Source organism: Populus euphratica, unplaced genomic scaffold (assembly GCF_000495115.2).
Source record: "Populus euphratica unplaced genomic scaffold, PopEup_1.0 scaffold20.1, whole genome shotgun sequence".
NCBI lineage: Eukaryota > Viridiplantae > Streptophyta > Magnoliopsida > Malpighiales > Salicaceae > Populus > Populus euphratica.
Genome location: NW_011499854.1, coordinates 3,001,615 through 3,024,831, shown reverse-complemented (window position 1 = coordinate 3,024,831; position 23,217 = coordinate 3,001,615). Strand labels below are relative to the sequence as shown.

At 33.2% G+C, this 23,217-nt stretch overlaps 1 protein-coding gene across 3 annotated transcripts; it reads left to right on the top strand.

The window, feature by feature from the left end:
* The first annotated feature begins 5,230 nt into the window (after positions 1-5,230).
* Positions 5,231-22,373, top strand: LOC105122745 (ARM repeat superfamily protein). 3 transcript variants are annotated; one of them, XR_841742.1, is made up of 25 exons: positions 5,231-5,537; positions 5,615-5,715; positions 5,803-6,013; positions 6,123-6,204; positions 6,588-6,870; positions 7,598-7,696; positions 7,792-7,932; positions 8,406-8,579; positions 9,450-9,649; positions 9,727-9,870; positions 9,968-10,056; positions 15,799-15,943; positions 16,083-16,135; positions 16,691-16,746; positions 17,098-17,261; positions 17,839-18,029; positions 19,213-19,273; positions 19,367-19,439; positions 20,237-20,338; positions 20,434-20,530; positions 20,606-20,731; positions 20,815-21,056; positions 21,169-21,309; positions 21,972-22,236; positions 22,291-22,373. XR_841742.1 is itself a non-coding variant. In XM_011022032.1 (24 exons), the coding sequence occupies exons 1-24, from the start codon at positions 5,354-5,356 to the stop codon at positions 22,152-22,154; spliced, it is 3,342 nt and encodes a 1,113-aa protein (XP_011020334.1). In that variant the 5' UTR covers positions 5,231-5,353; the 3' UTR covers positions 22,155-22,259. The 3 variants fall into 3 exon arrangements, 2 of the variants coding, with proteins under 2 accessions (XP_011020334.1, XP_011020335.1); XM_011022032.1 differs by lacking the exon at positions 22,291-22,373 and having other exon boundaries at positions 21,972-22,259; XM_011022033.1 differs by lacking the exon at positions 22,291-22,373 and having other exon boundaries at positions 7,598-7,700; positions 7,796-7,932; positions 21,972-22,259.
* Positions 22,374-23,217: the final 844 nt, after the last annotated feature.

The window sequence follows — 23,217 nt, the reverse complement described above, 5'->3', positions numbered from 1 at the left end:
TCTGATTTCATGAATTGCAAGCACTTGGTGCCTGCAAACATACGTAGCTTTGATGCTCCCCCCTACTTATTTATTAATGTGGTGCATGATGTTATATATATATATATTTATTTATTTATTTATTTATTTATTTTTATTTTTAGAACTAACGCATTAAAATTTTTAAAAAGCATATAAGGAAACCTTACATGGAATATATATATTTAAGTTAAATATTAAGCACGGATGATTTTGGATACAGTGAGGGAAGCAAGCGTGATGGCAGGTTTTGCAACTGAAAAAGCAAATCATTTGAGGTGGTGGTGATGTCTAGAGTGTGCATGAGAGCTTAATTATAGTTTTTTTTTTTTAAATATTTTTTTTAAAAAAAAATATATTAATAATAATTTTTTAATTTTAAAAAAATATTTTTAAAATCAACATATCAAAATAATTTAAAAATATATAAAATATATTAATTAAAAAAAATCAATTTTTTTTAAATTTTTTTTTTTAAAATAGTGTCAAACACGTGTTAAATATGTTGTTAGATATGTTGTGTGATTAAAAGAATTATATTAGACAGTTTCATAAATTAAATCTTTATTTTTAGATTAATTCTGAGTTCTAATTACATTTTTATTTTTATTTTTTTAGAAAATACAAGTCAAATAGTTGAGTTTGATGACGCCTGCTAGAAAAGATGAGGTTATAGTCGTGATCAAACTGACCGAACACCCATGTTAATTAAAAAAAAAAAAAAGAAGGATGGGGTTAATGGTACCGGTACGAATTGTTCTAGTAAATTTTTATTTTTATACAAACTGGTCCCTCGATGTTTAATTTTCTTACGGTAGACCTTGTACTCCAAAGTACAAACTCCACGGTACCTAAAAACAATAATAATGGATGATAATATATATTCATGAGGAAGGTTTTTTTTACACATATTTATATATCTATCCATTAATAATCGGATAAAAAATTTAAAAATTTATATTTTATTATTAAGTTTTGATTTTTCAAGTATTCATATGGATACCTGTTTTATAATTGTTATTTATTACTCAACAAAAAATTAAATAGTAATACACATGTGTGTATGCTATGTCAATATATATCAGTTTAGGTCTGGATTAAGTTCTACAATAATTATATTTTATGCATTATCCATCAAGCAATGTTACCATCCACAAAAATTCTCATTCGCATGGGTTTGAAACAATATCCATCAAGTTCAGATTAAATTCACATCCTTAAAAATAGCATGCTATGCCTCTTAAAATCCCAAGTTTCCAATTTCTCAAACCCTATTTTTCATCTTGCAATTTTCTCACTCACATCACTTTGAATTATCATCCCTCTCTAGAATAACCAATTGAATTATTGCTCCCCCTCTCTCAATTTCTTTGATGCAGACGAAGTAAGTTAAAAGAAAAGATCAGTCAGAAAATTTGTGTTACTGATGACATGTACAGTAAGATGTTTCCACTCAGCGTGGCCATTGCACCATGTTCGGATTAAAATGCATGATTCTATTTCGTATAATTTTGTTATTGAAGGGATGAGTAGATTGAGTTTCAGGCCTGGTTCTGCACTAAACTGCCTTCAGTGTAGTATCCATGGATATGTGGGGCATTGGGACACTGAAGCTACCAGTCTTCGATTTGATTGCTATATTTTTCCTATCAAAAAGGGTTCAAATCTCTCTCTTTGCCACACAAATTGAAGTTGATTGAGTATTTATATTCATGGTTTTATGCTTTTCATGATCTTATTGCAGAGTAATGCATCTGAGACTGTTAAGTTGCTTGTTCACAAAACACCAGCAGCTGAGGAGGAAATCTACCTCCATGCAAAAGCAGGAAAGGTTTTTGAGTTAGCTGCTGATGGTGGCTCCTGAAAAAGTCATATCTCCTTCCTTTTTCCAGAGCATTTGCGTTTTTGAGTAATGCATCTGAGACTGTTGAGTTGCTTGTTCCCAAAACACCAGAAACTGAGGAGGAAATCCACCGCTATGCAAAAACAGGGAAGGTTTTTGAGTTAGCAGCTGATGGTGGCTCGTGAGAAAGTCCTATCTCCTTCCTTTTTCCAGAGCATTTGCGTTTTTGTTTTTGTTTTTATCTTGCTGGAAGCATGAATCTCCGTGAATTCATTACATCTGAGATCACATTACTAATAGCTAGGAAAATGAGGGCAGAGCAGAATGCAGACCATCCATTGGCACGGACATGCAAGGATAAGCACATGGCTATGATGCCTTCATTGCTGTCGACTGAAGCATTTAAGAGAACTGGGGAAGAACTTGCAGCATATGGAAGCATCTGATCCAGTCCCCCCTATTTTGTGCATGTGCACTTGTTTTTGGGATTTCACGGGATAACTGGTAGCATTGCTAGTCCTTTTTTATTGTTTTTGTAACATCAATACTAAACTTTATGAGCGTTAACTAAATAAAATATTATCTAGTACACAGACGATACATCAAATTGTTTTTTCATTAACATAATATAAATTTTAGATTCTCAGAAGATTTTTCTTTTTTCAGCCCAATAAATCTGAGAAGAATTTTAACAATCCAACCATCCTTTACAAATTAAATTAATACTCTTCAAAATAAATCCATAGCAATATCCGATATCGATACTTTTCAAGAACTACTTCTTAAAATAGACAAATGATTTCGAGTCAAAAGATCTTATTCAAAAGTTTCAATCACCCTAATCTTATGTAGCCTTTTGTATAAATAAAAACTGTAAAATTAATTTTGAATTGCGAACAAGTACATAATAAATGAAAACATGAGTTTTATAAAAGACTCTGGGCAGATCACCCTGATCATTTATAGCAACATATACTAACTCTTCTCTTTTAGATACTTTTAAAGAAGATATTATATGTATCCTTATCCTTACCATCTCCTTATATTTTATCAGAGATTCTTTCTATTTAAAAGATAAAAATACAATATTTCTCTTGAACTTTTGGTGTAAAAAACTTAATAACTTTTAGTGATATAAAAATACCTTCTTTACTCGTGTTATACTTTGAGAGATTCAAACAAGACTTTTTAAAAAGAAAATTTTCTTCCAAGCTTACCAATTATCTTAAGAAAAAAAATTGATAAAAAAATAATTTGACTTTACAATATACACACATATTCCAATATATTTCATGGTGAATAAACTGCCTCTCTACATATTATATCTTATAAATCAAATCTTATAAGAAAAACATTACTGGCATACCAAGCCCATGACAACAAAAAGGCATTTAGCAAGAGCTTAGCCCCATCTATTATTATATTTTGAACGGTGATGGGTAAAATTTAAATATTTTAATTTAAAATTAATTTATTTATATTGTTGATAATTGTAATTTACTGATATTAAAATTAAATTTTTAAAAATAAAAAAATATTGTTTCAATATATTTTTAAATAAAAAAATATTTTAAAACATAATTATCACTGTACTCACGCATACTTGTTAGCCAATCTAAATCATAACATAGTTTAGAAGAAACGTAAATAAGGCATTGCCATTGTTCATTGAAATCCACCAAAGCTTCCTAGAGGCACGAAGCATCACAAAATCTCAAGCATGATAGACTCTAATAATTTAGAATTGAAGTTCTATGATGTAAATAAGTTTAGATTTTAAATTATTGATTTGTGAATAATATTTTGAAAGATGATAATAAATGTAAAAATTTTATGAGTAATTAATATATATATATATATATATTTACATGTTAATGTAAATATAAATATTCTAATTGACCATGATTATTTTTTAAATTATTATACAGATTTATTTAAATACCACACCTCCTAATAATTTTTAAAGTTTATTTTTATTATCAATAAATTTTTTGGATATGAAATTTATCAATAATAACATTATTATCTGTATATTTTGAAGATTATAATATTGTGTACATATAAATTTAAATGGACTAACTTATTTAACTTGTACTTTATTGTGTAAATATTTTCTAATTATAATAATTATAATAATAATATATATTTAGAAGCATATAGTTAATATCATTTGTGATAAACAATACTTAGAATAGTTCATATGGTTGAAAGAAGAATATTAAATCTATAACTATGGTTTGTTTATCATAGTTAAGGTAATTTTTTTTTTATTTTAACAAAATAATTATTCTTTAAGTTAATATATTAGAGAAAGTAAAATATTGTTGATTAAAATATGTTGGAGTATAATAAAAACATTGAATTACAGAAATAGTTGATTAGATACCAATGTTGATTTTTATTGATAACTCGAGATAGACTAATTTAAAGAAATTTTGTCAATTTTTTTTTAAAAATAATGAACTTTTAAAATATATCGTTGAAAAATTTTGAATTCTTCCACAAAAAGCATCACAAAATCTCAAATATGATAGATTATACTGTACTGGAAGGAACCTTCTTGTAAATAAAACTTATTTACGATTAAATAAAAGGAGCCATGTCCTTTTAATGAGTAATAAATTGGATCAAGATGCTCAAATTGCCTTAATTGGAAGCAAAAAAACAGGTTGATCTGATTCAATTCAAAGAAAAGGATTTTATTTGACTAAATATAATACCAGAGGGACCATATAATGTTCTCAGCTAATTCATTTTTACAATCTTTCTGTCTCCTTTCTATACCGATAAATATTAAAATAACATAATTTTAGTAGTTTTTTTAAAGGAAGTGACATCTTTATGTTAAAAAATAAAAATGAAATGAGTTTTTTCAGACAAGAATTGAAAAAATTATTTTTAAATTTAAAATATATTAAAATAATATTAAATGATTTAAAATAATAATAAATTAAATTTTTACATAAAAAAATTCATAATTACAAAAACAAACATGATCTAACGAATCTTTAAGTTTGACTAAATAGTTCATTATAATGTAATCTGATATTTTATAATTTTTATAATTTTAAATTATTTTTTTATATTTTTTACATATGATATTTTATAATTTTTTTAATTTTAAATTATTTTTTTATATTTTTTAATGTTTTTGTATTAAAAATAAAAAAATATTATTTTAATATATTTATAAATAAAAAACACTTAAAAACTTAACATTTACTACACTTTCAAATAAACACAAAAAAAATATTTTCCTAATTTAAAATACCTGAACCAGACCATTTTGGATAAACCGATTTGAAGGAGCCGAGTTGCAAATAAAATCGAATTCAAAGTCACCGGGTCCATTCAATAAGCCGGCGGTGCGGGTTTAAAAACTGAGATGCTCTTTTCAAAGCCCCTGGTTACTCAATAAAAACCTTCTCCATTGTACCTGGGAATTCCTCTCAAACAGCAAAGTAATTTCCTAAATCCAATCCTTGTCGTTGCATGATTTCAATGGAGAATCAACAAGAAGCGGAAGTGTTAATTCGGAAATTAGATTCCACAGAATCAATGATTTCAGTGACTATCGGCAGAGCTATTACCACTCTACTCAGTTCTCGAACTAAGAAGCTTCAAGACTCCATTCATCGCCTCTCTCTCGACTCTACCAACAAAAAGCCTTCTCTCGGTACTCACTCAACAATCGATTTCTTGTTTGTTTCAACTAGTTTCTGTTTCGGATTTTGAATTCTATGTCCTTTGTAGGTTCACTGGAGGATTCGCTTTGGTTCTTGCACAAATACGTTAAAGACGCGATTGAGAGACACGAGAAATTGGACCTGATTCTAGTTCCTATCACTCAACATGTACGGATGCAGCTATTTCTTGTAATTTATTTTTATTTTTTTCTTCCATTTTTCTTCTATTTATTTATTTATTTATTTTATTATTAGTGTTTGAGGAATGTAAATTTGAAGCATGGAGGACAAGCTATGACAATCATTAACTGGTTATTTCAAGATGAGTTTGTTTTCGAAGCTGTTGCTATGGATTTGGCTAATATTATCGAGAGGAAAGAGGATCGGCATGTTGCACTTGGTTGGTGTATTCTTGTTCGTGGTTTAGTGGAGTATGAGAATTTTACGGAGCAACATACGCTAAATGGTAATGAGATATTTTTCGTTTATTTTTCTCAGCTACTGTGTAAGTTTACTGTGTTTGTTTTTGTGAAGATCGGTTTGGTTGTAATCGGTTTGATTTTTGTTTGCGGTAGGAATAAGAGATAACTATAATGCGTTGTTGAAGATGCTTTGCTCATGTATCCCGCGTTTGGTGTGCATAGTGTGCAAGGGAAGGTATAGTCTATTCTTGTTTGTTTTAAATCATGCAAGATGTAGTCGGTTATTGCTACTAGTGGTATATTCTAGATGCTATGTTATGAGTTGCTTGCCTGGTTTAGTTGGTTGTAATTATATCTTTTTGAGTGTAATTAATTCTGAATGCCATAAATTTACCACTGATTTTGTAGGATTTTCATACTTGAATTTAGCTTCTTACTGTGTGGGTATTGAATGGTTGGTAATCTTTATGTGTTGTCATCCATTGTAAATCAGTGTGGTTTCTTTTGTTGCATGCATGGAATTTAAGGAGTCACATTTGTTAGTTCATCTGAAAGTATGCATGATGATGTAATTCAATATTCTTATAGGTCTCCTTTATTTTCCCATGTGATTTGCAGCACTTTGCAGGATAGACTTGAGTTGCCGTCTCGCCTTTCAGTGTCTGCTGCAGATTGTATTTTGTCTATCACAGAAGCTTTGACAAAAAAGACCAAGGTTGCTAGTAACAAGCCAAAATCATTGAATTCAAATGCATCACACCCTATTAGTTTGGTGTCAACTGCCATCAAAGAGAAGAAAGTGAAACCATCTGAATCATCAGAAGTGTTTAGTATTGAAATGGCTCACTTACTTTGGAAGCAGATAGAAGTACTTATCACCCTGTTACAGAGACTTCTTGCTGTATGTTCTATACATTAGTTTTCTTGTTTGATCTCCCTCCCAATTCTCGGTTGATTATTGACTATGTAATTGGGGTGCTGAAACTGTGATCTATATGCTTTTTATGTGTATCTGCATTCTCTCTAGATATCTGTATATGCAATCAGAAAACCAGAAACCTTTTGGCCTGCCAGAATGATTTTCTTTTTGGGTTTTAATGTTTCATAACTTTGGACTCTACTTATCTTCAGTCAATGTTTTCTGTTCCTTTAATGTCGTCATTTTTTCTTCAATCTCTTGAAGATTTTGTCACCATGTTGAAGCATTGAAGTCTACTGAATTTTTAGAAGTTTGGACTTTTTTAATATGATGATGGATAAGTTTATATCTCTTTGATACTTTATTATATTCATCTAAGTAGGGATATTTTCCCAACTGTTTTGAGTGAAGTTCATAGTAGTAAACTTTTATGAATCTGTCTATCTTGCTTTCATGGACATGATAGTATTATTCATATTAATTGTATTAGCATTGTTAAATATTTCTACATTATATCTGGGATTTCCTTTCTAGTATTAACTTCTTCAAGAAATGAGTTCAGATCTTAGAAAGAATGCTAGATATTTTTCTGATTTCATGATCTCCAAGTTATATCTAATTGCTACAAATACTGATTTGATAATAGTTTCCAGCTACTTAAAACATGCATTTATGTTCTGTAGCATGTTGATTTTTCCATGCCTTGCAGTGGAGCAGCAAAAGTAGGCCTTTACATGCTAAAGGGGTTGAGCAAGTGCTTAAATGGTTACAAGAGATAAAAAGGCACCATGGTCATGTTGAAAATGAGGCAGGTCTAATTCCCAGTATATGCTTCTTAAGGATTTTGTAATTTTAATAATATCTGATGATTTATGCATTGTCTGTTTGTCTCCAATTACAAAGACAGGTGGAAACATTCTCAAAACAGAAGCCTTGCTAGTGTCTTCATGCTGGAAGATTTACAGCACTCTATTGCACTTGGAAGACCGTAGATTTTCTCAGCATTGCGATGATTTATTAAATCAGTACATATCTGGCATCCAGGTTAGTTGCAAGTTGCATTGAAAATTTATGTTACTGGTTTTATCCATACAAATAATTCTTCATACCATTTTTCTCTGTACCTGGATCCATATCTATTTTGACATGGCGTGAGATCATATCTTCCATGCCATCTTTAACATATTTTTTGCATCATGAAGTGGTATAATGGTCACGCTTAGGATATGTAGAGTTCCTATCTATGCTATTATGACGGGAGGCCTGAACTGAAGTTCACAGGACCCTGACTTCATAGTCATGCTTTTAATTGAGAGAAGAATGCTTTGGCATGTAGCCTATTTTAATGTGGGCATATATACGACTGTATCAGGGAACTCTGGCAAATTGTGTTGACTTAAGCATTTGTGAAAGATCCTTTATCACTCAACTTTTCACAATTCTTGTCTATTTAATTCAATTCCAAGTGATTGATCCTTTTCTGATGACTAAAATGGGGAAAAAAAATGCATGTGCAGTATTATACAGATAACCATACCGAGGGGCATACAGAGAACAAGGATGGTGGTCTGGAGACTAGAAAGTTTTTCCTGAGATGTCTATGCCTTCTTTTGGGACGTTTAGACACCAAGAAATTTGAAACCGCGTTGTCAGAAAATGGTTTGCAAATATCCCAAGTTCTTTTGTCACAGGTAAATTTTCTTGACATCACGAACAAGCCCATTGATTGATCAGCCCCTGAATTATATCCGCCTACTATTATATGGCTCGTGCTAATAACTGTATAGCCTCTCTGCAAGTTATTAATGTATTTGTTGATTGATTTCATATTTACTTAAACAAATAATCACTAAAGAATTTGCAACTGCTGTCAGTCAGTCACCAAATAATTTGCAACTGCTGCCTGGAGTTTGCTTGGATCAGGCTTAGACTGCAAATAGTTATAGGCTGGTCCTGCAGAAGGTTTTAGATACATGCTATTATGCACCCCATTTTTTTCCAGATAAAAGTTATCATGCCCTATATTAAGCATGGGGTTAGTAAAGGATATTAACCGAAACAGAATATGAATGCATTCTTGTGCATGGGGCTGGGTTGATGAAATAAAATTGTTTAAAATTATGTTGTTGTGATGACAGATAACACTAGGAATCTTATTGTATACTTCAAGAAGACAAAAGAAAAGGGGCACATCTGAAGTGTGGCAGTAAATATGTTGTTTCTTCTCTCTTTTCTTGTTATGCATGCATTCTTCACCATCTGTAGAATTTTATAGTTGTAGGAATGGCTGATGCTATTCCAAGAGTCCCCCTTGAAGCACAAGTTGTGCGATCAGGGTTTGAAATTTTTTATTTGGAAATCTTGAATTTTTAATGGCCTACATAGTTGAGATAGATGGGATCATTGTATTTTATTGTGTCGTCTGAAATGCAGTCCCGGTAGTAGTTACTCATCCACCCTGTTGTGTTAGAATCCAATCTTCTTTATGATAGAACACTGTATCCTGTAGTCATACTTATTGTCTCTTTTCTTCCTCCTTTTCCATTTTTTGTTGTGGGAAGCTTCAATGTGCTGATGAAGATGTGGTGGAGGGTGCTGTTTACATACTTAAATCAGTCATATTGAAACCAAATTCATCTGGAAATGGTCTGACAGACAGTAGACAGATGGATGCTGTGCTACCTTTGTTACTGCACCTTCTGGATGAGCGGGATGGCACAGCCAGGGCTGTTGTGATGCTCATAGCAGAATGCTGCTCAATGTATTCTTTCCTTTTCCATTTGTCTTTTAGTATGTGGTAGCTTATTTGGATCTTCATGCTAAAATTTGATTCAACAGGAGCACTAACAGTAACTGCCTCAAACAAGTTCTAAGCCGCCTTGCTTCTGGAAATGCTTTGCAGAGGAGGAATGCCCTTGATGTTATAGCGGAACTTGTTTCCATATCATCAAATTCAGCAAAAAAAAGTTCTCATTTGGCGTGGTATTTTACTGTTTAGAAGCTATATCATTCATTAGTTTCCTGTTTCTTTTGCTTTTCATTTTTTGTCACTTATAATCTTTCCATATGACTATTTCAGGCAAGATATTGCAAACAACTTGTTAGAATGCCTTAATGATGAAGAAACAATAATTCGTGAACTGGCATCCAACTCACTTTCCATGATCGGTTAGTTCACTTTAATACCTTTTCCTTTTTTGTTGCTTGTTAACTTGACGCAATGTATAACATGGTTAAAAGTTAGGGTTCTTAAGCTCTAAGATTACATACCTAAGTCGTAGAGATATTTAGAGAAACTCTTTGGTTTTATTAAATTTTTTAATAATAATCTTCTTCAAAATAAACAAGACACCTCTATTTTTATTAGTCTTAAAATCTTTTATGGGAAAGAATTCCTAAATACTAATTAAAAACAAATAATTAAAATTCAGATTAATTAGGAAACTAATTAAAACAACTCAAACTTCATATGAGATGTTTCCAAGTTTCTTCACATACTTCTCTCCAGGCTTGGTCTTGTCTATCTGGTTTATAAATATAGTTGTAACATGCTCCATGCCCATCCCCTTTACTTGCGAAATACTCGACCTCGAGTCATGTCTAAGCTCTGGATACAAAGTTTGATAATCATTGAAATGATATATATCTGACACATTAAAAGTTTTGGAAATACTTGCACTATCAAGTAATTGATAATATAAATATCGTCACTAATCTTCTTCAGGATAATGTAAGAACCATATTTCTTATGTTGTAGCTTGCTATGTGATCCCATCGAAAATCTCTCTTTGCAAATGAACACCATCACCTTATCTTCTTCCTTGAACACTTTAGCACGGTGGCATCTTTCAGCAGCTTCCTTGTATTTGGTATTGGTCTTCATCAACTTGTGTTTCACACCCTCCATGATAGCTTGTGCATCCATAGCCATCTTCTTAGCAGCCACACTAAACCCAACACCCTTCTGAATTGGCACAAGATCTAGCACATGTTTATGACACTTTAGATACACAATCTCGAATGCTGATCTACTTGTGGCACTGTGTTTGGTACTGTTGTCTGTAAATTCTTCTTTTACAAGGGCATAATCCCATTGTTTTGGCTTGTCACCCCAAATACGCCTTAACAAGTTTCCAAGTGTCTGATCTAGCGACCCTGTTTGCCCATCTATCTATGGATGTGCCGGGCTACTAAACTATAATGAAGAGTCATACAATTTCCACAACATACACAAAAAATGATAATAAATTTGTTGTCCTAGAAGAGATGATCTTTGGCACCCCATGTAAACAAACCACCTCTCAAAAGAAAAGTCGAGCAATAGCAGATGCATTATTCATCGTTTTGCAAGGAATAAAATGTGTTATTTTTGAAAACCTATCAATTACAACAAATACATAATTCATCTCCCATTGGGTATGAGGTAATCCAAGTACAAAATCCATTGACAAGTCCTCCCACATGTTTTCAGGAATAGGCAAAGGTATATATAAACCTATACTTTGTGCTTGTCCCTTGGCAGTTTGACAAATATAACATTTTTGCATAAATTTACCAAAATTCTGTTCAATTAAGGCCAATAATATATGTCAATGGTCTGTCACCTCAAGTGACTAGCCAAAACTTCTCCATGCAATTCCCGAATCACCTTCTCCCGCAATAAAGGCCAAGAAATGCAAAGTTGATTGCCTTTCATCTGAAATCCATCATAAATGTGAAAGTCATCAACGAGCATATTTAGACACTTCTTTCACATCTCGCCAAAATCCTCATCATGCTCATACAACTCTTTCAAATAGTTGAATCCAGTGATCTCTCCCCTTAAGAGTGACCAGTAAGACTGCTCTTCTGCTCAAAGCATCAACATTTCTATTTTGAACTCCAGCTTTGTACACAATTTTGATTGGAAACCTTTGGAGGTAAGTGACCCATATTGCATGGATATCATTACTTATTCTCTTTTGATCATGTAAAAATTTCAGGGTCTCATGGTTATAATACAATACAAACTTCTTACCAATCAAATAATGCCCCTGCTTTTTAAGATTTCGAAAAACAACATAGAACCCTTTGTCGTAGTTTTATGTAGACCACTTTAACCTGCCATCATTCAACTTCTCACTAAAAAATGTGTTGGGTCTCTTCTCTTGGGATAGAACTCCACAAATCCCAACACTACAAGCATCACATTCTATTTCAAACAGTTTGTAGAAATATGGAAGTGCCAAAACAGAGCATTGCTTTTTTTTTTTTTTTTTCATTAAAGCCTTTTCTGTCTCTTTTCCCCAATCATATTTTCCCTTCTTCATGCATTCAATATTGGCTGCCACTATATTATTGAAATTCGAATGAATCGCCAGTAGAAAGTAGCTAACTCATGAAAATTACAGACCTTACTAACTGTTTTAAGGGTTGACCAATCTCTAATGGTCCGAATTTTCTTCTCATCAACATGTATGCTCTCTGCACTAACAAAAAAGCCCAAAAACAGTAGCTTACCAGTTATAAAACTACACATCTTTAGACCAATCTCTAATGGCCTGAATTTTCTTCTCATCAACATGTATGCTCTCTGCACTAACAAAAAAGCCCAAAAACAGTAGCTTACCAGTTATAAAACTACACATCTTTAGATTTTAATATAATTTATTTTCTAATAGTCACTTAAGCACCATCCTCAAGTGTCCTACATGATCAATCTCAGATCTACTATAAATCAAGATATCATCAAAAATAAAAAAAAACACAAATTTAGTTATAAAAGGTCATAGGACCTTATTCACCACCCCTATAAAAGTGCTCGGCGCGTTAGACAGTCTAAAAAGCATAACTAGCTACTCATACAATCCCTCCTTTGTCTTGAAGTTGTCTTCCACTCATAACCTAGCTGGATTCAAATATGATGGTAGCCACTCTTCAAGTCAATCCTCGTAAAGATTGATGCCCCATGTAACTGATCTATCATGTCATCTAACCGAGGAATCAAAAATTTGTATGCCACAGTTATTTTGTTGATGGTGTGACTGTTCATACACATATGCCAACTGTCATTTTTTTTAGAGTCAATAATGCTGGAATTGCATAATGACTTTAGACTTTCTTGGATCTATCCATTTTTCAACTGCTCATTTACCTTTTTCTTCAATATCTCACCCTCCTTAAGACTCGTTTGATAGTGTAGCAGATTTAAAAGGTTAGCTACCGACATCAAATCAATTTGATGTTGAATGTCTCTAATTGGTGGCAATCAATCTAGCAATTCATCAGGCAAAATCTCCTCAAACTTGCCAAGTAAAGACTAAGTTACTTCGGGAATGTCTTCTCTTTTGTCTTTTGCTTGTTCATCCACTAATGCCTTCACAACCAATGCATGAATTTGCCCAATTTCCTATATCTTTGCTTGCATATCAAGCTCTAAATTAGTTATTGTAAGGAAAGTCTTTTCCTCTACTTTAGAAGCATTAGGATTGGATTCTCACTTCAATAGTACAAGAGTATAATTCACACAATTCTTTATAATCTTCTACAAATAATCTCTACTGAAGATCAAACTACGTGCATCCATATCTACTATATTACAATACGTTTCATCCCTATGCTTCCCAATAGGAAATAGTACTCTACAATGTTGATTTACCTTTATCTTTTCTATTGACCTAATCCACCTAATCTCGTAAGGTTCAGGATAAGGGTTCTAGTCGTAATTTTAATTTACCAACAATATGTTTACTAATAATATTTTTACAGCTTCCACTATCGATAGTTAAGTTAAACAAGTTTTTATTTAAGGTGCAATGGGCATGAAATAACCTATTTCACTGCAAATCCTCAGAAATCTTTGGTGTTAGCAACATCTTCCTAACCACATAGTTTTGTCTCTCATCATCATTGTCATGCTTATACTAATTTTCTTCATCACAGCATCTTCCTAGCCACATAGTTTTGTCTCTCATCATCATCGTCATGCTTATACTAATTTTCTTCATCACCCTCATCAGATTCACACAGCTCGCCCTCATCATCAGAGGGAGGTTGCTCATACTGCTCTAAAATCAGTTTGAGTGATTTTTGTGTCCTACAATCACTGGAACGATGTCTTGGTTCTCCACATTTAAAACATTTGGCAATCATTGGCCTAGTATAGGGGTTATTTGATTTGTTAGTTTCAACTTGTTTTCATTGGTATTGCTAAAACAAATATTGCTCATTGTCAAAAGGAAGAAATCTCTCATGCAATAACTGTCTCATGCACGTCCATGACATGATAGGTTGTCTTCCTCCTTTTAAGTGTGTATTTGTCTGATGTTTCCAGCAGGAAGAAGCTCTACCCTTCAGGTTATTTAGGTTATTTGTGATTAGTTTCAACATCTCTTCCGAAAAACCTGAGTACTTAACCCTATCACATTCAACGATCCAGTCAAGAAATTCTTCTATGTCCAATCTCTATTGAATGCGAGGATTTCTATCTTAATGCTAAAATCATGTGTTTGTTACAATGGTCTATCTTGGAATGTTAAGGCCCTACGGCCCCCATCAAATTCGTATCCACGAACACCCTTCACATGGACAACTGGTTCTCCAGGTGGATCTTCGGGAATAGGTTTGGGATTTGGTCAGCCTCGAGGCAAGTCTCCAAGCAAGTTTCTCTCTTTACGATCCTTGTTTGTGTTACCCATTAGCCGAGCTAGATATATTATGGTTTGCTCTAAACAATCTAGTTTGTTCCTGGGCTCGTATAGTGCCCTAAAGGGCCTCCACTTCTGCATTGTGGAGTGGGTTGCTACAATCTGTCTATTAAAGAGGTTAACTTGCTCTGATACCAATTGACGCAACATATATTATGGTAAAAAATTAGGGTTCTTAAGCCCTAAAGGTACAGACCTAACTTGTAGAGAAATTTAAAGAAAACTCTTTGGTGTTTTATTAAAGGTCTTAATAATAATATTTTTCTCCAAATAAACCAGACACACCTATTTGTATTAGTCTTAAAATCCTTTATGGAAAATGATTTTCATTAAAACTAAAATACTTTGTAAAAAAGGATTCCTTGTATGATTAGTATAATCCATTTAGCGTTAGGATTCTTAAATACTAATTAAAAACAAATAATTAAAATCCAAAATTATTTAGGAAAATAATTAAAACAACTCAAGCTTCATATCAAATGCTTTCTAGTTTCTTCAGGGACTTCTCTTCATGTTTGGTCTTGTCTATCTAATTCATAAATATAGTTGAAACACGCTTCACGTCATTACTAGTGCTCTTTATTGGTATGAGGGATGCTGTTATATCATTCATGGGCAATCTGATGGTTCTAATCCAATCCAATGTGTTATATTGAGGTGTTACCTTATGTCTTTCGTGAACTTCTTTGACAGGACATGGAATCCTTATGATGTATTTGTAGGGATTGTAATAGCTGCTTAGCTTCTTTGTGTTAAGAGGTCTATTTGATGTCTTCTGAAACTACATGAAACCTGCCCATATTTCTCCTATTTCTGTTGCATAGACTTTCAAAACATCTGCTTTTTCATTCTAGAAAGGAATTGCATAGTTTGTACCAGTAAGCCATTCTCTTTATATTCATATCTTCTGACATGAATGTACATAATACTGATATTTGAAAGAACCTATAATTTTAAGAATGGTTGTATTGAGATGTTATATATATAAATCTCCAATCCATTCTTCTAGTGATCAATTTCTATGCTATATTGGCAGTTTGCAGAGGACCTAAACATAAATGGACGCTTTATACTCCAAAAATTCTTTAGTGATTTGTGAAAAATAATACAGAGTCTCTTCTTCTAGGCCTGGTCTTGGGAAAAACTTCTTTGTTCTCTCTTTTGTCAATAAAGATTTAATGTTTTTATCAATGTGCCCCTATTGCTAAATTCTCTCTTTTTGCAGACCCATCATTGGTTTTGCCTACATTGGTTCAGCTTGTGTGCTCATCAGCAGGGAAGGAATCATCTGCTTGTGCTTCCTTTATTGCCATGCTCAAATACCATAGTTCTAGACCTGAAGTTATATGTTTGCTACTTGACTGTCTTAGGTATTTATTTCTCCTCTTTTCCATTCATGAGAAATAAAACTTGATATTTCCTGGATAACTCTTGTGAGTTCTCATTTTGAATCATATTAGCAGAGTTGAGTTTTCGCTGTTTACCTTTTCCTCCCTCATCTTTTGACAGCAACCTTAACAAGAGTCCAGATCCTTCAAACACCGCAGGAGATGTAAGGGAAGGTTTGTCTCTCACTAGATTTTACAATTTGGCAGATCTTGGATTTTCATCTATTTCTGTCTGTGTCATTTGGTAATCTTTTCCCTTAGGTTGCATGACCAGCTTACTATAGCTATTATTCACATACAATCACCCAATAAGATGAAAATGTCAGCAGTTTTTGCGGAATATGGAGAGGTTAAAAAATCTCCCTCATCCCCAAGGTTTGAACTTAAGATTGGGAATCCAACTCATTAAGCCCAGGGGCTAATTGGGTTGATTATTACATGAATGTTCAATAATGTGGGTATTGACAGTTTTCTGTTTCTTTCTGATTTTTTTGTTTATCTTCAATTAGGTAAATTCAGATATTCTATAAGGTTCATTAGAAACTCTTTATTTGTTTTTTTGAACGAGGAATGATTGATGTCTTTTTTTCTTTCATTCCATCCTCCTGACTAATAACTGAGTCTTAGGTATTTGATTTAAAATGTTTTTTTCTTAGTGACACTTATCAGTCTCCTTGAGCAAGACATCTGCCTTTTGTTCAATGCTCATTTTCCATTAACAATGCACAGGATCAAAAGTGGACATTGATCGAGTACTCAAGTTGATCCCAGAGTGGTCTAAAACAGTAAGATTTGAGAATGCTTTAATTTGGATATATCCTGTGCAATGCTATCCCTGTTTGATCGCTTCATCAAACATTTTCCCTGCTCTATGTGCATTTTCATTTATTTCTTTCAACATCAATATTCTTTTTATCTTTTCATTTATTTCTTTCAATATCAATCTTTTTTAATCATCTCTGTATAAATGATCGTGCTTGCATATCTCTTTGTTAAACCCATCCCTCAATGAAGTAGAGGCATACCCCACCACTAGGCTACTACCCTTATTGTGTAGTACTTTTTTAACAAATTCACTCTCAGATTATTTTGTTATTTATCAGCAACCTGTCAGCTGACATTATGAAATATCATAGGTTCAAGACTGGAATCCCTTAATCGGACCTTTAATTGACAAGATGTTTTCTGAGCCAGCAAACGCTACCATTGTTCGATTTTTGAGTTATATAAGTGAACAACTGGCAGAAGTTGTAAATGAAATCTTCCATCCTGTTCTTTTGAAGATGAAGGGACAGAAAGAGTAAGTAAATCATATTAACCTAATCTGTTCTGGTCCAGTTTTTTTTTTTTTTTTTTTTTTTTGACCTAATCTGTTCTGGTCCAGTTTTTTTCTTTTTTTGTAGAAAATATATTATTCACCATTTATTGGGTAATTTAGTTGATTATGATCAGGTTGAATTGGTGGAAATCAATAAATTCAATCAATCAAATTTTAGTTTTTTTTTAAATGATCATATTGACCAAGTTAAAAAAATTATTTATGATATATAATGCCAGATATTGGTTCTGGCAATTTACTCTATTCAATGCTGTTAGACTTCAAATTGCAGGAAGTGTCATTTGATTACAACTTCTATAGTTTTCCTGAAGCTAGATCATCTACTATTGTCATTTGATTACATAGTTTTCCTGAAGCTAGATCATCTACTTTACTAATTATTGCATGAAACCTTGCCTCTTTTTGTTTGTTTGTTTGTTTTTTTATCAAAGGTTAGATGGATGTTAGAAAGGACATAAGCATACCTATGATCTCAGATTTTGATCTGCCATGATGATACTATCTTCCTTTGTTGAATTTATATGTTTTCCTCTGTCAGGATTGATGAAGGCTTCATATCCATGTGGGAGAGCAGAACGTATACAGACGAGGACTCTGTGAAAATGCAGCAATCTCTCTTTGAGCACCTTTGTCCACTGCTTATTATAAGGCTCCTTCCGCTGAGAGTTTTCAACGACCTCAGTTCATCTGTTTTGTATGGTCAAGTTCCCAGTCAAAGCATTGCTCACGGTCTGTTTGTAACTTCTTTAAGCCTCTTCTCATTTTTGTTCCTTCTCCTTTTCTTTATTCCTTCTACAATGAAAAGCTCCATAAGATGACTGTGCTGTTGCTTATTGTTGTGGACTTCTTTCAAGTTCATATCTATTGCCTAGCTTCTTTCAACAATTAACATTTCACTGGTACACTTCTGTCCATTGATCTTGCCTGAACTCTGCATGTTCTATGAATTATGAACCTGTAAGATATAACATGATATAAGCACAGAAATAACATTTTTGGTTGTCCATAATGCTCCATGTCTTTGTTTCTTAGTCCATGACTTCCAATCCAGAAGTTGTGCTTTTGTATGTGGGTCTATGTATGGACTCACATGCACATGCATTGAGGTTGTATCCAGAGTTGATTCCAGTGATCAATAAAAATTACTGGATGTAGAATACGTAAAACATTTGATTTGTTGCAGAATAAATTTGTCAATCAAGCAAATCTGGGAAGCGAGGAACTAGCTCCATGATGAAATTGGAGCTTCAGCACAACATCTTTAAATTTTATAAACAAGCATGCCAAGGACAGAAGCTATCCAGACTGATTTTAATGACGTGTTGTAGAGCAATTACAATTGTTGAAACTGCTTACTGGTTACTTTTCCAAGGGTTAAATGTATCTGAAATTTTTCTGCATATCTATTGATTTAGAATGGGTGGAAAAATATACAAAAAATCTTGCATGCCAAACCACACATTTTTAAATCAAAAGAAATCTTTTCAAGTCCCCTTTTTATATGTGAATTGCTTTCTGCTAGTGAAATAATGTGTTTCAACCCATGTTTGGGTGCATTTTAAAAGTGTGTTTGACATGAAAAAACATCAAACTGATGTTTTTTTAGTGTTTTCTGATGGTTTTGATGCGTTGATGCCAAAAATAAAAATAAAATATGATAAAACAATTGTTTTGATGCATTTTCAAGCAAAAAATACTTTTGAAAAACACTGCACCACAATATCAAACACCCATGCAGGAAGGGGTAAACTAGCTCTCATGTAATTCTGGTTACCACATCGACTTTCATACCCATTTATTACATGATTGAGCAGTGGCTGTAAACTAGTTGTCTGATTTCTATGAATGTATGGTCTGCTGCTGAGCTTTACAATTTGATGATGCAACTAACTTTTGTTTTTATCCGATGCAGTTTCAGAATGCGGAGATGTCAACATTATTCATGATTGTTTAGCTGCATTGCTTTTAAAGAGGTTAATCCATAAGCTGGAGTGCCATAAAGTTTCGGTGACCTGTATCAAGTGCTGATATATTGTTTGTTTTTTTTGGTCTCCTTTTCTTATCAGAGCATTTAATAAGTATGAATTTGAAGACGTAAGAAAACTTGCTGCTGAGCTTTGTGGCCGTATTCATCCCCAGGTACGCCACAGGGATTCACGTCAACTTATTTGTGGTCATTGTGCTTCCTTGAAATACTTGGAAAGCAATTAGTGTCTGCTATTCTGGCAATGTCATTTACTCAAATGAGGTTTAAACCTTGTTCTTATGTGATTAGCTTAACTAATCTGCCGCAAAGTTTTTAGGATTCTTTCTAAATGAATGACCAAAAACTCTTCCACAAAGCACCTCGATGAATTAAAGTTAGAAGCGTAAATATTTTAGGATTTAAGCAGTAAAACTTTCAATGTCATTTTTGCTCTTGGTATTTCATTCGGCATATTATTTGAATACATAATTTTAGAAGCGGGAAAGGATCCTTTGTGTCCTCCTATCTGTTGTTTTCATTTTTGTGTTCAACATAATATAGCATCCAGTATAGCTCTTAAATCCATGACACTTGAACATCCATTTTTTGGTCTCTGATCTTGTTTCCTTTCACCTTATGTTGAAATGTTTTTAATGGAGATAGGATGGGTTGGTTTCAGCTCCCATCTGCGACTTTCTCACAATGCATTGCCTTTTCATTTCTTGTAAGAAGTTCATACTGATTTGCCTTGTCAGACTATACCTTATAGCGGCAAGTTGGAATTCAAAAGAATCAATAGAAGTGAATTCCATTTATATTAATCTTCAAAATTAGAAGGATACAAAATAGTTAAGAATTTTTAGTGTGTGGATGTTGTATACATGCATTCTCTTTTTGGTTGTAGTAATTTTTCTTTTGAACCCCATAACAGGTGATACTTAGAGCCTTCCTCACTTTCTTGATTTTGTAGGTGCTCTTACCAATTGTTTCGACTGTATTAGAACATGCTGCAGCTTCTCATGATGTACTAAAGATAAAAGCATGCTTGTTTTCAGTTTGCACTTCTCTCGTGGTAATAATACAATTTTTTTTCTCATATTCTATATTTACAAGTCTCTTATGACTGATCATGTTGCAGCTAATGTAAATGCGTGTTGTGGTTTGTAGGTTAGAGGCATGGATTCAATTTCTCATCCTGCTATTCTGAAAATAAGAAAAATGATAGAAACTATTCTATTATGGCCTTCTTTAGATGGAGATGAAGGTAGATATTTTATACTTCTGTCCATTTTACTCATAGCTCCAATATGATGTTTCTGAATTTCTTTTGTTTTTTCAGTTTCCAAAGCACAACATGGTTGCATTGATTGTCTGGCACTTATGATTTGTGCTAAGCTGCAAGTTCCTGCATCATTCAAGGAATCCTCAAAGAACTTAGGCGCAGCTAGGAAGACCAGTTACTGTGGTTGGTATCTTACCCTTGGCACAAGCATTTTATGCTATGCACTGGACAAAGTCTTACTTTGAACTTGTTGGCTCAAAATACAGGGAATGCTGTGTCAGGAAACTGTGTCCTCTTATATGTAATCAATCTACTTATAAATGATGAAAATGCACTTGTTTCTGCTTCCATGTTGGGTAGTGAGAACTCAGCATTTGAGGCAACAACCACTCTTTCTTTCCGTGTCTGCATGGCCAATGTTCTTATCAGTGCTTGCCAGAAGATCTCGGACTCTGGCAAGAAGCCTTTTGCTAAAAAAACTGTTCCACATCTGCTTCAAGCCGTTGAGGTATCTTATTTATTTATTATCTTTTCTTTTTAGTCTTAAATAAGGTAAAGAAGTCATACTTTCTATGACTTGCAGTTCTGCTTTGCGCAATAAACAATTTCACATCATGCAGGGCATAATGCATCCAGACATCAGAGCTGCTTGCATCCAGGTTCTGTTTTCAGCTGTTTACCATCTGAAGTCTGCAGTTCTTCCTTATTCATCTGATCTCCTAAACCTCTCTCTCAAATTTCTTAGTCGGGGGTCAGAGAAGGTATTAAACTTAGTCCCAGACGATTTTATTCAGTGTTCTATACTTGGTCTTATATTTTGAAATCCATTATCCACAGAGGATAGTAATTTTAATATAGACCTCTATGCATTGACATAAGCGATCAACTCCATGCATATGTGGCTCTTTGAGGATGTGACTTAAATATTATTTCTTATGGCTGGTATTTCAAGACAGCAATTTTATATTCCGCTACTTTTGATATCTATTGGTCCTTTTATTATTACCCCTCCCCCCGCTTTTTCCTACTTACTTGGGTGTTAAGGATCCTGCAATACATGCCCTGCCTTGACCCGAGCTTGCAGCTTCCGCATTTTTTCCACATTTTATCGTTGAATAAACCTTGCTCTACTGAAATCAGGCAATTTTAATGCTTGAAAAAAAAAAAAAACACTGTAGGATTGTAAAACGTGAATTTTAGTGACCTGAAGATTGCATGCACAATATTTTTTGTTTTCAATTTCCTCAGAACTCATTCTTTGCCTCATATCAGATGGTGGGTGCATTTCAAAATGGATTTCTTTTTGGTGTTTCTTCTGCCCAATAAAATTTCTTGAATACATCAGTTTAGGCTATTTTTACCCTCCTTTTCAGTTTCTCACCCAATTTATTTTCGTGCTCTATTGCTGGCTATTTTCTATCAGGAGAGGATGGCAAGCGCTAAGCTAATCGCATCTCTTCTGGCCAGTGAAGATGTGATTGTGAAAAGTATATCCGGGGGATTGCTAGAAGCAAGATCTGTGCTCTCACGCGTATCCTTTTCAGATTCTTCACTTGAATTACAACAAATATGCCAAAAATTGCTGGCATGCATAACTTCTCCCTAAGCTCTTGTCGAAGCACTACAGTCAGAATTGGAATAGAAAGCTTTTTTGTTTTTGTATCTCTATGTGACTTGATAGATGTAAGGTTAATCTCATCTATGTTAGTATTAATTTTATCTCTATGTGACTTAGATGTGAGGTTAATCTCATCTATGTTAGTATTAATGAGTCATTCACCTTCACTAGAGTTGGCCCCTCTTGTACATAAAATTCCTGTGCTCTCACGCGTATCCAGTTTAAACTTTAAAGGTTTTCTCTTTTTTTCTCCCGAGGGCCGCTGGTTCCTTGTTGAGCCCAGCCCGAACCAAGCCCAGCTCAGCCCATGAACAAGTATAAAATATCAATGAATGCAATAGAGGGAGAAGGGGGCATTTTTCAAAATTACAAGCGTGATCCGTAATCGTCGCCAGGTTTTTAACTAGAGATCCCCCCCCCAAAAAAAAAAAAAAAATAGAAACCCAACCACATTTCGATTGGAAGTGTGCTGGTGGACATTTCTCGAATCAATTGCTCCTTGCCAAGTGCTTGTCATGATGAACAAGTATCCCCCTCCCATCCCTCTCGGCAAAGAATAATTTAACATATTGTTAGTGCTAGTTTTCTGAGATTGTGATTGGATCTTTTTTTTAAAAAATTAGTTATTATTTATTTTTGTTTTTGGATATATGTTGTCAATGAATTTTAATAAATAAATAAATATTATTTTAAAATATTTTCAGAAAATTTATATTTTACAATTACTTTTTATCCTAGTCATTTTACTCTCGATGTTATTAGTTCGCTTATGAAGGGTTGTGTTGGAGAGAAAACATGTCAATATTTGAATTACAATGTGCCAATGTGGTTCAAATGTCTGTCTTAGAGCAAATGAATTATACAATTCACTTGATATTAATGTATAGATTTCGAGTTTGAATCTTCTTTTAAACTCAGGAAAAAAGCATAAAATTATAATATAAAGAATAATTACAAAGATCTTTTTTACTAGAAGGGTCCTTCTTTGGCACTAAATACGGAGGATTTAGTGTTTTGCAGTAATTAATTAAAAAATATAGCCATCATGGCA

Bases quoted from the DNA above. Each gene is read 5' to 3' on its own strand.
- LOC105122745 (XM_011022032.1), top strand. From the start codon at position 5,354: ATGATTTCAATGGAGAATCAACAAGAAGCGGAAGTGTTAATTCGGAAA. The intron at 20,531-20,605 runs GTAGATATTTTA...TTGTTTTTTCAG, and splicing joins TTCTTTAGATGGAGATGAAG to TTTCCAAAGCACAACATGGT. The intron at 21,310-21,971 runs GTATTAAACTTA...ATTTTCTATCAG, and splicing joins TTAGTCGGGGGTCAGAGAAG to GAGAGGATGGCAAGCGCTAA.